At 38.2% G+C, this 17,448-nt stretch overlaps 2 protein-coding genes across 2 annotated transcripts in view; one reads left to right on the top strand and one right to left on the bottom strand.

Annotated features, from left to right (window-relative positions):
* The window catches only part of PALMD (palmdelphin), a 31,916-nt gene extending 21,218 nt beyond the window's left edge, over nt 1-10,698 (top strand). Inside the window, exons 6-8 of the mRNA XM_015819056.1 lie at nt 5-118; nt 2,242-3,300; nt 9,254-10,698. Of these exons, the coding sequence (XP_015674542.1) occupies nt 5-118; nt 2,242-3,300; nt 9,254-9,297 (1,217 nt within the window). The 3' untranslated portion in view covers nt 9,298-10,698. The remainder of the gene's footprint in view (nt 1-4; nt 119-2,241; nt 3,301-9,253) is intronic.
* A 911-nt stretch (nt 10,699-11,609) lies between these two features.
* Nucleotides 11,610-17,448, bottom strand: part of FRRS1 (ferric chelate reductase 1) — a 35,020-nt gene continuing 29,181 nt past the window's right edge. The window contains exons 12-16 of the mRNA XM_015819064.2: nt 17,095-17,192; nt 16,567-16,625; nt 15,273-15,416; nt 13,524-13,585; nt 11,610-13,131 (exon numbers count right to left, since the gene is read on the bottom strand). Coding sequence (XP_015674550.1) covers nt 13,039-13,131; nt 13,524-13,585; nt 15,273-15,416; nt 16,567-16,625; nt 17,095-17,192 — 456 coding nt within the window. The 3' untranslated portion in view covers nt 11,610-13,038. The remainder of the gene's footprint in view (nt 13,132-13,523; nt 13,586-15,272; nt 15,417-16,566; nt 16,626-17,094; nt 17,193-17,448) is intronic.

Genomic DNA, 17,448 nt, shown 5'->3' with positions numbered 1-17,448 from the left:
ATAGAGCCAGCTGACTATATATATGCCAACATACCAGACCTTCCAAAACCTTTCAGACCTTCTGCACTTAAAAAGGCAGGCCCTCTGCAAACAGACAATGAAGAAGAAAATCGAAAAGGTACAGATTAATAGTCCAATTCAAGGAAAAACCCTGTGTATGGTCTTACATTTTGAAAACAACCCAAGTGTCATAAAAATAGCACACATGGTTGTTGCTGGTTATTATTTCATAAGTTCATAAAAAAAATTCACCAGAACCAGCATTTTCTAACTCGGTGCCCTTCTAGATGCATTCCATTCCACGTAACCACATTAAAAGAAATTATGACTTGGGAGGGCTTAAACTGATGAATTTCCACATGTGGATTCGGCTTTACTGTGAAACAAGTTCACATTTCCCCAAAATATATATTTAATGCTGGAGATCTCAGATTTATTCTTAGCTCACATATGATGAAGCTGGCGGTAACTAGTTCAACTTTAGCAGCCTAAGCAAAAGAACAGGGATGAATGAAACTAAGAAATGTTGTGTCAGTTTGTCTCCTCTTTTCAGCACAAAGAGTTGTCATGAAAGCATTAGGCTATGAAATTCTCTTTAGTGTGCATGTGTGTGTAAAATGGGGAAGGGGATTTTTGTTTGCTGTAGGAATGGCAGCAGATCAGGCCAAGGTAGGTTTCCTCTTCTTGTTTTTTTATTTTATTTTTTTCAGATTGGAAGAAGTTAAAACTATTGCAGGCTGCTTTCCAACCATTTCTGAGAGCTGCATATGACTGTCTAGCCCTCTATTATCTGCATTTGGCTTTGCCCAGCTACTGGTATCTTCTAGATATGTTGGATTACAACTTCCAGAAGATCAACCAGTATGAATTAAAATTCTCAAGAGTTGTAATCCAGCACATCTGGAAGACATTCACTTGAGAAAATCAGGACACACTGCAGTAGCTAGAGATAGTTGCAGAAGCTTCAGACGGAATCCAATTTTTTTGGCAGGAGATGGGCCACCAAATTATAGCTCTTGCAAAAAACACAAAATTTTCTATTTCCTAGTAATTGATGGATCACAAATGATTTATAGTATTTTGGGTAAACAGATTTACTGGTAAATGTTTGGCATGTTAACTTGCATAGATTTCTTTGCGAAGCTGACTCACGTTCTCATTTAAATTGTTTACAAAGCTCACCCACACACACACAAACCCATCATTTTAAATTTGTCCATCAGCACTGTATCACAGAACTACAACAGGGTCATCCTCAGGGGAGGCAAGAAGAGCAAATATATATGTCATTTCATCATTGGCAACATGATATGAGATTTGTCATTTGTGAAATTGCACTATTTATATGTTTACATCATAATGCATGTGATGATGCCATCATGGCTTCTACCAGATGCCTATATGTATAGGCTCAATTTTATTACAATAAAACTGAGCCTATACAAAGTCACATTGTATTATACTGATATTTCAACAATGCAAACAAAGCCATCTGCCCTACCTTATTCTAATCTTTAATGCATAGTAAGAACAGCAGGGCAATTGTAGAAAAGATACTTTGAAAATAAGGAGGAAATGTGCCTTATGTTTACTTCCTCAATGTCCTCTTAGGTGAAATCAAATAGAGCTAAATTGGACTTTATTTAAATAAAGAGGATTTGTGCGACATAAACTGGAAGAAGCAGGTAGATTGGATGAAAGTGCTCAATCTTTCCCTAGTGTTGACTCCTTCCCACTTCCTAGCAGTTTTTGTCCTAGTATACTGTAATTTACTTCCTATATGGAGAAAAAGAACTGTAAGTAAAGAGCTAACTGGGATAGGGGAAATTCCCCACACACAAGGCTTGAAATTATTCAGCCTACTTTGCTGGCATACAGATCTGTTGTTATCTCCTATAGATTTTTAAGTTGTTTATTTGTAATGCAATATGCACCCGGAGGAGCAGTGGAGGACACTGTTGGCAACAGAGAGCTTTCCCAGAAAAAGGGCGAGATTAAGACACTGTGCAATTCTGAGCTGGATACAGAAGGGGGAAGAGCCACAGCCTAGAATTTCTCGGGATATATCTATATCTTTAGGTTAGAAAGTTATAGCTTTAGTTTGGCAAGATTCTGTCCATTAGGCGTAAGCAAACAAAGGATTAAAGTGGATTGGATTTTGCTGTGTCATCTCTAGGGTTGGACCTGACAATATCATTAGCTAATTGCCTTTTAAAAGGTTGCTTGCTTCTTTCCCTACAGCATTGTTTGCTATGGAAATTAAAGTAAAAAAAGACATGAAGACTGGAGAGAGTACAGTTTTGTCAACAATACCCCTTCCTTCAGAAGAATTTAAAGGAGCAGGAGTCAAAGTGTATGACGATGGCAGAAAGTCGGTCTATGCAGTGTGTGCCAATGGGAGCATAAAGAATGATGATGTGGATGACCTTGCCCCAATTGAAGTGGAGGATATCTTACGACAAGCAACTGAGAAACAATCCAAGTCTCCCACTGAATATCATGAGCCAGTATATGCCAACCCGTTTTGCAGACCCAGAACGCCTCAAAAGAATAAATTCATCCAAGAGGCAAATGGTGGAAAAGATAATATCCAGAATAAGATCAGCCACCTTGACAATTTTTCTAATGAACTTGTTGATAAGGATAAATGGCATGATATTAAAAAAGATGGTCTAGATACTTCAAAGAGCTGCCAGCAAAACTCTCATTATCCAGTTAGTCAACAGTTAGGAAGGCCCCTACAGGTTAGTCCTCAAAATAAGCTAGTATCTTCTGTCCAAAGAGAAGCTACACAAGAAACTGCTCAGCCTTATCAAAAGATAAAGGAGTACCAAGATAAGAAGATCAGAAACTCTTCTCCGGTAACACTAGAGGGTGAGGATAATTATAGTGTGGTCCAAGCGATGCCATGTTATGTGGATGATACAGAAGAACCAGTTACAATGATTTTCATGGGATACCAACATGTGGATGATGATGAACTAAATAAAAAAATCTGTGGATATGATGGGATTATCCATGCGGAACTTGTTGTCATCAGCGATGACAGTGAAGATGAAGAAAGAAAAATTGAGACACCTCTTTATCATCCGGTGGGTCCTTATAGCCAGGTCTATCAGCCATCCAATCAGACGTGTGCAGTTTCACAGACAAAAACTATTGGAGACAACATAAACAAGCCACTTTACAAAAATTCCATGTCACTGAAAGAACAGGAAGAAAGCTTGAGCTGTTCTACCTTTAATGGTCAAATTGATGGCCACTTAGCAAGTGATGGAACAGAAGAACCTTCCTTAACAGGTAAAAAAATGGGCAAATCACAGCACTGTTGTGCTCTCATATAACAGATTCATTACTCACATTGCTCTCTTTCTCTTCTTGTTTTTCATTTTAATTCTGATTCATCTGCAACCTTTAACCAATTTCTTCCTGCTCTTCTCAATTCTAATCCACCCTTCCTCACATTCTCCTGATGTATTGAATTCCCAGTTTCCACAATCCCTTGCTGACATTTTCAATGATTAAGTTGAGCTGAACATACTATGTTGATTATACATCATAGAAAATGAAGTACATTTGGAGGGCTGCAGATTGAGGAGGCTTATTTAAGTGCCTCATTTAGTTTTTAATAATGTGCAATCATAATGTGAAGGATCTAAGTGGTCAGAACAGAAAGTTTGTTTAATATTACTAAAATCTAATCAGAATAATAATGCAAATCAGATATTTAACTTTCTAATTTAAGCATGTTTTGAAAATAGTATTAAGAATTCTCATTGCACCTATCCAATATATGGCAAATCAATTCAGATTGCATTTTGGTGATTAAATAATCACCTTTCTTTCCATTTTTGGAATTTACTCATATGTCTTGCCTTAATCATTATTGGATAGTGCCCGTTTCACTTGACAGGACTTAATGCAACTTTTAATATACAATTTGACCATGTTTTAACAGAGAATGCCTGTTTTAATAGTAAAAAAAAATAACAGAAATCCATTTCTGTTTGTACATTAATCTCAGACTGTGTATCTACCTTTAATAAAAGCTGTTACATTTTCTAATCTTTTGCATGAAATCATCTCACTTTCAATCTTTTGCATTCAAAATGTTTTATAGATCGTAATAGCCTTAAAATCAAGTGGCTTCAGAGTCCATATTTTTATTCTGTGTCAGTGCAAACACAACTAATAGTAGCTTCCTTCGATGAGTGCAAAACAGGTAGCACAATCTTCATACAATCAAGCCTTTTGTTTATGCAAGCCTATATTTGGTCTAAGATGAAATGTTTGCTTTTCATCTAAGAGGCGCTAAATTGGTCTTTTAATCCTATTTAGTGGACAAAGCAAAGAAAGGATGCAGCATCTTCCCTTTATTCATTATTGCTTAAGTACTGAACAGGGAACGATGTCGAGAAATAAAGGATTGCTAGAATGTCTAGGGAACAATGTTTTCTTCGGCAGATGTCTAGAGATCCCAACTAGTGATACAGGTCTCAGACTCATGATGTGGTTGGAATAGAAAGAGAAGTGCAAGTGAAAGCGACAGTTGAAGTTTCTTTCATCAGGCAGCAAAAAAAAATTACATTTGCTAGCAATAAACCACATGTGCCCTATTTATTCTCGAACTTTCAAGAAGAATTTTATGGAAGAAAAATCTGTGTTGATGAAATAGTACAAGTTCTCGCCTCATTCAGTGCTTGGAGGTTGCAGACATCTCTTTGCAGACAAGATTTCCACACACAAATGCACACACTTTGTAAAAAGTATATTGAGAAATGAAGACCAAATCTTTCCTGTTTTATAACAATCGTACCCCGATTAGTGTGTCCTTGGGTTTAGAATAGCTATGAAGAATATAGAGTGCTCTCTCTCTCTCTCTCTCTCTCTCTCTCTCTCTCTCTCTCTCTCTCTCTCTCTCTCTCTCTCTCTCTCTCTCTCTCTCTCTCTCTCTCTCCCTCCCTCCCTCCCTCCCTCCCTCCCTCCCTCTCCCCCCTCTCCTCCCCCCCTCTCTCTCCTGCATTGTGGACTTAGAACCTTTAAGGCACTCTGTTTTCTGCAGAACAAATAGTAAAGGTATTGCAACAGCGAGTGGATCACAAGCTTTCACAATACTGTAGTATGACCCAGTTAGCACAGCATTTGGGCCAGGGTATACCTCAACCTGGAGTGGCCCTGCAGTGGCAGACCAGCAAATTTCCCTACACGTTGGTCCAGTGTGGTTTTCCTTCTCAGTTTGCCTGACTCACAGAGCTTGACAGTAGTCTGCAATTTATAGTTTGATGTCACATGTTTAAAATGCAGCTCGATAGTAGCAGACCAATACTGTATATGAGGGAGCAATGTCCTTTTATTAAAGGAACAGCTGGCATATTCTTATACATGCCTCACATTCTTGAGTGGGTGAGAGATTGCAAAGCTAATGGCTGTCCAAGTTTGGTTCCCTTTGGGTAGGAAAAAAAAATCCCTGGAGATTTAAACATTTGAGGTGAACATAGTTGAGCCTGAGGGCATATTTCTACAAGGAGCCAATGCCCAACATATTTATTTATTAATCAAATTTATACACCACCCACCTCACTTAAGTGGCTCTGGATGGTTTACAAAGAACATTGTAAAATAATATAGAAACATGACTAAAAGCACAGTTAAAAATGAAATTAAAAACAAAGTTAAGACTTACAAGTTAAAAGTAAAAAAAAACAGAGTTAAGAAATTAAAGCTAAAAGGGGTATAGCTTCAACAGGGTTTTCCATAACTAAAACCTGACTTAGTTTCTTTAAATAGAGGGTACTAGATTAAACCATCTTGATGATGGAGCAGAGGGGAAAGTAGACCTATGGGGTCCTCAAAACCATTGAAGAAGATACTTTATTGCATGATTACCCTCAGTATTCTATAGAATTTCCCTGTAGGACAATCTAGCAGCAGATTTGGTGATTGCCGAGAGATTCAAGAAATAAAAAAGGAAATAGTTCTTCACACAGTGTAAAACTTAACTGAAATTGAACTGCCATCAATTTGTCTTTAAAAGAAAGATTAGAAGTGAATCTCTCGCGTTGAGCTAAGTTCCAAGTGATTTCACAGCTGGATTCACAAGTTCTCCTGGCAATATTATAGGAATAATTTGACATTGTCTTCTACTGTGATATTTGATTTCCCTCTCTGACCTACAAACCTGGGAATTCATGGTGGTGGTCTGACTGTGCTTAGCTTTTTTTTGGAGGGGGGGGGAATCAGGCAGCGGGTATTAGTCATGATTGTTATATGGTCCCGGATTAAATTCAGCATGCCTTGGGACACCAGTTGTAGGAAATATCAGCCAAGCTGAGAAACAAACGTTCTTGGGCAAGTCTGTAATGCATACTTGTCTTCAAGCAGATTCAAATCAAAATATATTTGTGTCCAGACTCAAGTCAGGCCATTCTCCATATTGCTTGTGCTGGATATTTCATCTTTCTAGGGTCTGTTGTTAACAAATTCAAGACTATTTCAGGACTATTTGTATGTATTTTCTGTATATATATTTTCTACCACTCAAGCATCTTTTCCACAGGAATCTCTATTTTTGTGATACTTCTCTAAGTGTGGTTTGAACATATGTTCTAATTTTGTGCACATTTTGGAACCCTAAACCACAGTTTGCATACAAAAATATGAATGATACCTAGAAATCTAGATTCTCTGTATGGCCAATCTCAGCTTAGGTGTCTGTTTTGATGGGCCAAATTTCCCATCTGTTGCTAGTAAAAGGATTATAAAATGATGGTGAACTTTTCGGCATGTATGCATCAAAAATTTGGAAAATGCTTGATTCTCCTGGTGCGTGTGTGTGGGTCTCCCACACCCACACACCTGAACAAGAGAGAAACCATTGTCCCTGTTCTTGGCCATCCTGAACATTGGCACTTGATGGCAAGGCTGGGCCTGAAGTAAAGGTCTGAGCCTTTACTTCAGCCCTAGTGCACAACTGCCCCTCAAATAGATCCCCTTGCACCCTTCCCCAAGGCACACACACCTTGGAGAATGATGTAATGGCCCCTGTGGCTCAGTGTTCCTCAGGATCTGCCATCTTACCATCAGGCGATGTTCTCTTTCTGTTGTCAGGCCCCTGCAGCCTACCTGAAGCTGCTCCAGGTCCCACAAGGCCTTCGTTCTTGAAGCAGCTTCAGAGAATGCTCTTCCACAGCCTCTGCAGCTTCCAAAAATTGTGCAAAAGCACAACACACCCCATTCCCATGTGATTTTCAGAGGCCACATGAGAACACACCCCATTCTCATTCAATCTCCACAGCCTTTGAAAATCACACAATAACGAGGCATGTTTTCAAAAACAGTTGTCAAGTGTTGAATGCTGACGTGTCACCCAAAATGTTGCGGCGTGTAACCTTTTAACACACAGGGTCATAGGTTGGCCATCACAGGACTAGGACTTAAGTCTGTGTGGTATAATGTAAGAACTGATGACAGGGTACTTGATCACCTGCTGATGTATTTCTTTGATTCCATGGTTATGGACTTCCCAAGTATTGAAGGATAGAGTCTGTAAGATATTTCTTAAGTTATAGTTGGTAGCTTTTTATTTTCTCCCCTTAACATATGGAATGTTGTAATGCTGCTTAAAAGAAACCCAAAAGACAATGAGTATCCTAATTTTATCCATACAATACACTTGTATGCTTTGATTTAGTCAGTGCTTTCTCTTTATCAGCAATTTCCTTATTGCCCTACCAGTCTGAGCTCGCATTGTGGAACTGAAATAAGCACATCAGCTATAGACATACCCTCATAGCATTTGCTATTGAAGCAGTTCAATTGCCTTTGCCTTGGTCCCCTCCTTCATAGCTTTCCCCACACATTGTCCCTCGGCCATAACACATACTGAATAATCAGAGAATACAGGGAAATGAGTAATTTTCCAAAACAATCTCAGAATTATACTCCTTGTTCTAAAAGGGAAACAAAGCCAGGAAGAGTAAGGTAGCAACGTACAAAGGGTTGTTTGTAAAGTGAGTAACACTCTTTTCTTGGAATATTTTCAGCAAAATTCCTTTGTCTATAACCACTGAAATCAGTGGCAGTCTCTTTACTGGAAAAGATAAAATAGTCTACATTGTAGAAATCCAAAGCCAAAAAGGCACTCAGGAATAAAGTAAAATATAGGATGGACTAAGAATGTACATTGTATAATAAAGTACCTGTATTTTTGGTGTAAGAACAAAAGGAAAGCAGCTGTGGACTGTAAGAAAGCCCCTTCACATTGTAATTGTTTCACATCTTGATGAAATAGAAATGATGGGCTTAAAATCCTCAGCATTCATATTAAAGTTGTCTTAAATATATAATTCAGATTTTAAGAAAGGGCATCTAGCTGAAACGTGAATCACTCAATGCTTTATGGCAGTGTCTTTCAAACTTGGCAAATTTAAAGTGTGTGGACTTTAACTCCTAGAATTCCTTAGCCAACATACAGGTAGTCCTCAATTTACAACAGTCCATTTAGTGACTGTTCAAAGTTACAATGGCTCTGAAAAAAACGTGACTTATGACCATTTTTCACTATTAGACCATTGCAGCATATGTCCCAGGGTCACGTGATCACCTTTTGCAACCTTCTGACAAGCAAAGTCAATGGGGAAGCCAGGTTCACTTAACCACCATGTTACTAACTTAACATCTGCAGTGGTTCACTTAACAACTGTAGCAAGAAAGGTCGTAAAATGGAGCAACATTCACTTAGCAATTATTTTGCTTAGAAATGGAAATTTGGAGCTCAATTGTAGTTAAGTTGAGGACTATCTGTACTTCTAAACTTAAGTGACATGCTTAAGCCATGAAAAGTGGACAAATGTTTTAGAAAGATGGATACCATAGGAAAATGTAATTCTATTTTAGATATTAGTGCAAGTGGAAAACTATCCCTTACATTTGTATTTTATATTCATTACAGGCAGAAATCTAGACTTGTAATGAAAAGCCAAATTATTTAGGTGAATAGTAGACTGAATTGCAGACTCAGTTGTCGCTATAATACACTTGACAAAAAGTTTAAATATCATCCATTCTTTCTCATATGGCTATGCTGTAACTTGATAGTACATGTATTAATTTCTGGTCTTCTTTTATGCTAACTTAACAGTACTTTCTGGGAGTAATCCTAAGAGGTAAGTATGGCACTTCTAACTAATTAATACTATAATTTTACACAATCGTATCAATATATAATATTTTGCTTTCGCTCTTTTTTTTACAGCTCTGAGAATGAGAATGGCAAAACTGGGGAAAAAAGTGATTTAAACAGCTGCAGTGATATAATACTCAAAGTCTGGCAGTTTAACAAAAGCAAAAGAAGAATTTTCTATGTTTTGGACCTGGGTAGCTTTTATTTACTCAACAATACATCCATAAGAATAATGGCACTTTACAGGAAAATGAATGTTTGCTAGTCCTGATATATGGATACCCTGATCCATAAATAAGTATTGTTAAAACAGTGTGTTCCTCAAGGAATAATTAGTGGCATTTCTTAGGAATTTGTCAGCCTTGTTATATTTTATAAGAGCTGAAGGGCCAGTGTCACAATACAAATGCATCTAGCATTTTGTTGAAGAAGTCTTATCCATCTTCTTCTCTTACTGACTATACCTAAACAGGAATATGGGATATGAACTGACTTTCCAATTCCTACTAAACTCTGTTCCATTTCAGCAGTGTTTTTCAAACCTGTCAAAAGCATTCTCCACGTGTTTGATTTTGGAAGCTGAAGAGCTCAAGCATAGCCAGCAGAAACTATGTCATTTACCAGCTCTTCACTGTAAGGAATAAGAGCTTTATTATGGCTGGTAGATAAAGCCATTAAAGCACCCCTAACATCCTCAATAGTAATGTATTCTGGAGAGGCAGCCACTTCTCATTTTCCTTGGAACACTGGAAAATGCCCCATTGTTTGGGAAATGGGGGCCACTCTATCCTTCATTTGCTTTCTGTATTCTGTATTCCTATCTGTGTTTATTGCTCATCTTTGGAATGTAGCCAGTAAGGCATCCTTGTGCAACAGTTTTTTTTGTTTGTTTCCTCTAGCTCTCTGATAAAACTTTGCTTTTGAGCTGGAATGTATACACCTCTCCCAATTTTTATACCAAAGCCTGCATTTATCATCACGGTATCTCAGTACGTAGATGAGGCACACATCATTACTCAGAAACTGGATTATTAAAAATTGATCTGGCCATTAGTAGCTAGATGCTTCTGAATGCAGCGTGGCCCAGAAATCAGAATGTTCGATCATGGTATTATGCAAGGCTTTCTAGTTTGATTGAGCCTATATATTTGGAGACAGTATTTCATATTTGCGTTCCAAAAAATACTCAGTGTAATTTAGGGCTTTTGTTAATATTATGTATTTTTAAAACATATTTCTCTTGGGAAGATTAGACTGCTATGGACAACTTCAACATGACTAGCTATGGCTATAAACCTAATCAAGAGCACCACATAGTGTCTCAATTGTAGAAATGTTATTTCAGTACTCAGCTGTGTATTTAAGAGTTCAATCTAAAAATACTTAAGAAGGCACTATGCATGTTCTATAGAAATGAAAATGGCTAATAAAAAGGCCAAAATGGAATTAAAATGCATTTATCTTGTGGGAAATATATGAACAATACATCATACACGAGACTATGAAGCTATCTTCCTCCCCAAAAGAAGTCAAAGGCTATTTAAAATACACTGCTACAAATTACTTTACATATTTTGAATATTTTCTATGTTACTCATATGTTCGTGATAAAAAATATGAGGAGGAAGAGGAAAACAATTTTTTTCCCAGAATTCTACTTATTCTGATTGCTCAGTGGATTTTATTTCAGATTTAGACTGTCTAGATGACCCTGTTTAGCTTATAGTTAGATCTCTCTTTACCTTTTTGGATTCTCAAGAGGAAGACACTTGTAGTTTTTAAAAGATGATCTCAAACTCTTCTGCCCGCCTGTTAAAAAGGGCTCAGAAATGCTTAGACCAGGGATGTCAAACTCACAACGTCACGTGACGTGTCGCAACTTTTTTGCGATTGCCGGCAATGGGAAGAGCGCAGTTTTGCTATGATGCATCCGGCCTATGGGCCGGCAGTTTGACACCCCTGGCTTAGACAGAAAAGTAAAAGTATTACTGCCAAAAGTGGTTGGAAATAATTTAGCCAATGAACTTCATTTTCTACTTTTTTTTTTTTAACTTTCTGGGCAGCTCCTCAAAAAATCTAGTCGGTGCACACAGGAGTATATAGCGAATCATTCACAAGACTGCTTCTAATTTTCTGATGGAAGCTGTGAACACCTTGCTAATAATTTCTGCATCTAAAAGCAAGGTTGGAACCAACATATTTCAAAATAACTAGAATCTTAGATGGGACCTTATGTCTTAAAGAGCAATCTCTTCTTTCCATTTCTAGACATCACCATTCTCACAAATTCGGTATTTTAATGTTATTAGTTTTCAGACACTGATTCATAGTCGATAGGTACAGTTGCTGCCTAGAGAAAAATCTCTAGCAAAATTACACTACACTACATAAACACTAAGTCATAGGAATTGGAGAAGACACGACAACATAACAGGTGAACAAACTCTTTATTGGCAAACATATTTGCAGCAAATAGTAATATGTCTAGAAGTTATAAAGAAATTCCCTTCAAAAACTGGGACAAGAATTTCATGCAATTAAAAATATTAAGTCATTGGTGTGCAATATACATCTATAAAACTACAGTGTTGCTGGTCACGAACATCATTTTTATGGAGCACAATAAGTAATGGAAATAGTCTGACACCAAAGAAGACTGAGTTGAAAGGTTTCTTTTTACTGGATCCTCTTTAGGATCAGAGTCAAAGAAATCTAGTAACTTGCATTGCTATTTCAAAATGTGGACAGAAATTTTACATTAACATTTTTAGCCTATTTCCATAGACAGCTCCATCTAATTCCTGACTTTTCCAAACCTAGCAGCATCACCTACATACATCTGACTTCTTCTCTAGAGGTTCTTCTAACCCTGTAGAACACCCCCCAGGGGTCTACAGCAGAAGGGTAGCCAATGGGTGGACACAATTAGAGGGCATCCTAACTTTAGCAACAATATATTAGACATCATTTATTAAATACATGCTAAAGAGGACAATATAGTACCTAGTTACTTTCAAGAGAAAGAGGTAGTCTACAAACATATTCAAGTGTTTAGAAGTGACAAGAAATAACAATGTTCAAACAATTGTCATCACTCTCGGAACAATACGTGTCATTGCACATCTCAATCTAAAAATCTTTAATAAATACTTCAAAAGAGTATTCTCCTCTTACAAACATCTTGAATTCAAAAAAATTCAAGAAAAAAAAAATTGTAAAAAAAAATGTCGGTACGTGGAGACGGGCTTCATAATACTGAAATAGTGATTATCTGTGTGTGGGAGGGAGGGAAGACAAAAGGTGTGAAACATGAGGCACATGCAGCAGCATCTTTGGTGCAGGTGGGGATGATGAACAAGCATTGCGATTGCAATGCAGTTATCTTTCGCATGTATGCACCTCACATTCAAAAGAGGTGGCTCTTTCATCATTATACTCTATCATCTGCGGACCACATGGTCACCAAAGACCACAATTTACCACAAGAAAAAAAATACTGCTGTGTGAAACATCAGCCACATCTGACAGGTATGTCCTGGAACCTGAGGAGCAAACTTTAGGTAAGTAAATGAACTAACAATTGTCCACTGGCTCATAATAAGATCCTCTCCTAGTTTTCAGGTAATAGATAAAGCTACAGAATACAAATGTACAACATTAAAGCAAGTAGTTAACTCGGGAAGAAGCCCAAGATAGATTCTTATCAAGACCAACAAAGTTTGCTCTTCAATGGCTGTGTGCTGAAAAGTTGTTTTCACATCTTAAAGACAAGTTTCGTTGACAGCTATGAAATCCCGCAAGAAGCTATTTTGAAGTGTAGTGGCAAACTCTTTAGAATAGTCAAGGCTTTTACGGAATCATACTTGCACAACTGCTGTGATGAAGGTGACAAGAAATGCTATGTTGCCACAAATGTAGATAAACAGCACTGCTTTTTTAAATGTATGGCCCTGGGGGAAGAAGAGGAGGAAAAGAAAAATTGAAGATGGTTACTAATTTATGAAATGATTAAACCACATCAGAAAAGGCCATGTCTACAATTATTCTTGATGGTAGAGGTAGAAGGGAAAGAGATAGTACTAGAAAGTTAACCTGTGGAAAAACAAGACTAGCATTTCAAGGATGATGAATTTAACAGAATCGTGTTAATGAAAAATCATCTGAAAACGAAAATCCTAGCCTAGTCATGATTCCCCAGAGGCTTCCCTTCCCCAAGGAGAAAAAATATTCCTATGCTCTAACCCTATTGTCTTAAAATATAGATTTTAGAAGGTGTTTCATTTTTTAAAAAAGTAGTTTGTCTTTCCATTCTCTCTACCACCTGACAAAGGGCTACGCTTACCTGGGCTTCTATAGAATTTATGGACTGCAATAATTGTATCCTGTCATCTTCCAACACCTCAACTGTAAAAGAGAAGTATAATTAAAGCTACTCTGGAGGAAAGCATTCTTCCTTTCACTCACATACATACAATCACCTTTTAAATCAGTGTTTCTCAACCTTGGCAACTCTAAGGTGCATGGAGTTCAACTCTCAGAATTCCCCAGCCAAAATAAAAGAAACATGTTATCCAAAAAGATAATTGTGTACATACAAACTGTACAACATACCAGATTCACTATAATATGACCACCCACCCATTCACTATACCAGGGGTAGGCAACCTTGGCTCTTTTATGACTCGTGGACTTCAACTCCCAGAATCCCTGAGCCAGCCATGCTGAGGGGAAAGGGAGAGGTTTCCAAGCTGAGCCATGCTGGCTCAGGAATTCTGGGAGTTGAAGTCCACGAGTCATAAAAGAGCCAACCCCTGCACTATACAATAAAAATCCATTTAATAGGACATGTTTGAAATTCATTATGTTTTTATGGAGAAGGGGAGATGTTTTCTTTCCCTTTTGTTGCATTTTAAGTTTCCCACTGGATGGGATCCAGGAGGTCAAACAAAAGCCTTCAGAGACAAATATAATGACAATTCCACCCTTCAGTCCTTTTCCAGATAGCTCTTTTTCTTCATTCCAATTTGCAATAGCTGCCCCTTCAAAATGCACATAAGGCATTTGAAGAAAAAAAATTTCCTGCCATTTGTTGCACTAAAAAAAATAAAATACTGGCCATACTTGCTGTGGATGCCTTCATCTGAAAAACTGGCATATTGCCTCATGTATAAGTCTCTATGGGCATGCATACACACAGATACATAATTACAGTTATTAAGTATGGCTATAGGAGAAAGAATACTCGTGGGCTTAACTGCAACTTGAAACCTGCCCTTTCTTAGCATGTCAATGAAAGGCATTCTGTACGGCATGCTTTGAATGTTAGCACAGTGCTATTTTCTGTATAGTAACTAGCTGTCCAAATGACACAGCATTATAGTTTTCTAGCAGGAGGGGTGAATTCGGATTTCTTTTTCACCTCCTCACTGAAAAGCAATCAGGATTCCAAAATGCCATTTTTCTCTGTTAATAGAAGCCAATCAATGAAATTCTCTTGGTCTATCTCAGGGGTGGGGAACCTTGGCTCTTTTATGGCTCGTGGACTTCAATTCCCAGAATTCCTGAGCCAGCCATGCTGAGGGGAAAGGGAGAGGTTTCCAAGCTGTGCCATGATGGCTCAGGAATTCTGAGAGTTGAAGTCCACAAGTCATAAAAGAGCCAAGGTTCCCCACCCCTGGCCTATCTGAATAGCAACATCACAAACTGGTGGAATTCCCTCCCTTGAGTTTTACATCTTGATTATTATGTTTTGCAAACACACAAGTTTCTAATCAAGAACAGATATTTTGTTCATATGCATAAAGTTTTGCACAGCAGAACCTCACCTTGCCAAAATTAACAATTTAGTACTTTAGTGTAAGAAGCGGTAAACATAACTCTTTGTGTTACAAGGCAACCAAACTCAAAGTACCACTCGTGATTAAAATATTGAGCTGCCTATTATTTCTAGGATTTCTATAGGAATGTGTCACAGGGAAAAGTGTATGAAGTAATCATGAATTCCAGAAAGCCAACCCCGCCCTGCCAAATTTTTTTTAAAAAAAGGGCAAAAAAAAAGTTCTTTTGCAACTTGATTATTCTCCGTGCAAACCTTTGCGGATGAGGCAGTAGCCATGTAACTCCAGAAGCACATCAATCCCAACATGCCAGGCTACAAATCCAATCATTGCGTAGGTATCCCATGAATCTGGAAGGTTGAGAGCTGGCAAGTTCATTCCCAGGAACATTGTTACCACTGGTTAAGAACAAGACCAAATTTAGATTCCTTTCTGAGGTATTCAAAATAAATACTGTAGATCAAAATATCCATTCAAATATTTTGTAAAGATGGAATTAGGGAGCATTGGAGTATACTTGCTTGTTTCTGTGGAGGAACTTTACATCAATAGGCTCTGAACACCAACATTTTTTTTACCACCTAGCCCACATAAAATCTTGGGAGCTTTTTGGGGCCTTCTCACAAACTGGATCCCACCATCCCATTTAACCTGCCAGGAATGTTCTACTATTTTGGCTTCTCTGTTTGAGACACTTGAACAGATTTATTTATTTGAGCTGTACCCCAATTTCTGCTCAGACACCGAGTCCCAGGCCTTTGCTATTTTTATTTTCTAAGAATATCTTTAAAGTATATGTGAGGCCCAGAAGCATTGCTGTAAATAAAGATTATTGCCTGGCAGCTTTATTTTGCAGGCTGCTAGCTTCCTATTCTTTAAATTATCTAAATGCACTATTGTACTATATTTTCACAGATATAGTCGGATTACAGCCAGAAGAACAAAATCGCATATATGCAGTGGTGGAATTCAAATACCTGAACAACTGTTTCTCTGCATGGATTTCACTTCCGGAAGTCCATTCTGGGTCTGGGCCTCCGAGGCCAAGAAACGGAATTCCAGAAGCGGCATCCACACACTTCCCACGGTCCATTCTGAGCCTGGGAGGCCTCCCTGGCTCAGAACGGACTTCTGGAAGTGGCATCCATGCACTTCCGGTGGGCCGTTCTGGGCCTGGGAGGCCTCCCCCAGGTCTCCAAGGCACAGAACAGAACCAGCTAGGGCTTCAGCCAGTTCGCCGAAGTCAACCAAAAATTAGCTACCAGTTATACCAAACAAATGTGAACCGGTTGAATCCCACCACTGCATGTATGCATTTCATACCACAGTAGCATTTTGCAATCCGGTGCCTGCTAGATATGTTGAATGCAACTCCCTGAATTCTGAGATTATGCTGAATGGAGATTAGTCAGAGAGTGGTCCGACGCATCTGGAAAGCAACAGATTACACTAGAGGAATTTCAAGAAGTCAACAGAGAGCAGAAAAGTGGCTTTTTCCTCTTAAGTGAAATGCAGCTATACACTGAAAAATTAAAACAGGAAACTCACCAGCTAATATTCTAGCAGTTGTGGCAGCACTCCAATGTAACCAGCTGAAATACTGCCTTCTGTCCCCAGAAAGAAAAGAAGAATTTATTTCTCATTTCAAGGGAGGGATGGAGGGAGGGAGGGAGGGAGGGAGGGAGGGAGGGAAGGAAGGAAGGAAGGAAGGAAGGAAGGAAGGAAGGAAGGAAGGAAGGAAGGAAGGAAGGAAGGAAGGAGAGCACAAATGTATTATGCATTTTCATTTAAACATTTATACAATCTGGAAAAAATAGAGTCTGCAGAAAATCTTTGCAAGTTTTCAGGGGCTAATTTCCTAAGATAAAAGATACAGATAAGATGCTTCCACAAGTGTCAAAAGAAGTTCCTGTAATGCCCAGTCTGCAAGTCCAAACTGGCTGATAATTCTAGAAGCTACAGTTTGGCATTTAAAGGATACTAAGTTAAATGATCATTTAAATCTTCCAATAACCTACTAACAATTTCGTTAAGAAACATTTGAGCAATTAAGAGTACAGTACAAAATCAGAATACCTTGGTGAGTGTGGAGGGGGTCTGAACGCTGCCATAAGAGGCTGAAAAAGTGCCAGAGCCATCACAGTGCAGCCAAAATAGGGGTGAAAACCTGCATGCTATATTTAAAAAAAATGAATGATAGTTATAATTAGACTTTTTATGTATTTTGTTTATTTAAAAGATTTACTGCACATAGCTGTCCTACATCTTACAAACCATAAGCCTGGGAAGCTTACAAATAATAATAAAACTAAAAAACATAAAAACAGCATAAGCACCTCTAATACCCCACATAACAACCCTTGGTCTTTAAAGATTTAAAGAAGGTAGGGACCAGCTTGATCCCAAGAAGGAGGATGTTCCAAACTTCAC

This window comes from Protobothrops mucrosquamatus, unplaced genomic scaffold (assembly GCF_001527695.2).
Source record: "Protobothrops mucrosquamatus isolate PMUCROS unplaced genomic scaffold, P.Mucros_1.0 scaffold854, whole genome shotgun sequence".
Classification (NCBI taxonomy): domain Eukaryota; kingdom Metazoa; phylum Chordata; class Lepidosauria; order Squamata; family Viperidae; genus Protobothrops; species Protobothrops mucrosquamatus.
This window is presented reverse-complemented; position numbering and strand designations above follow the sequence as displayed.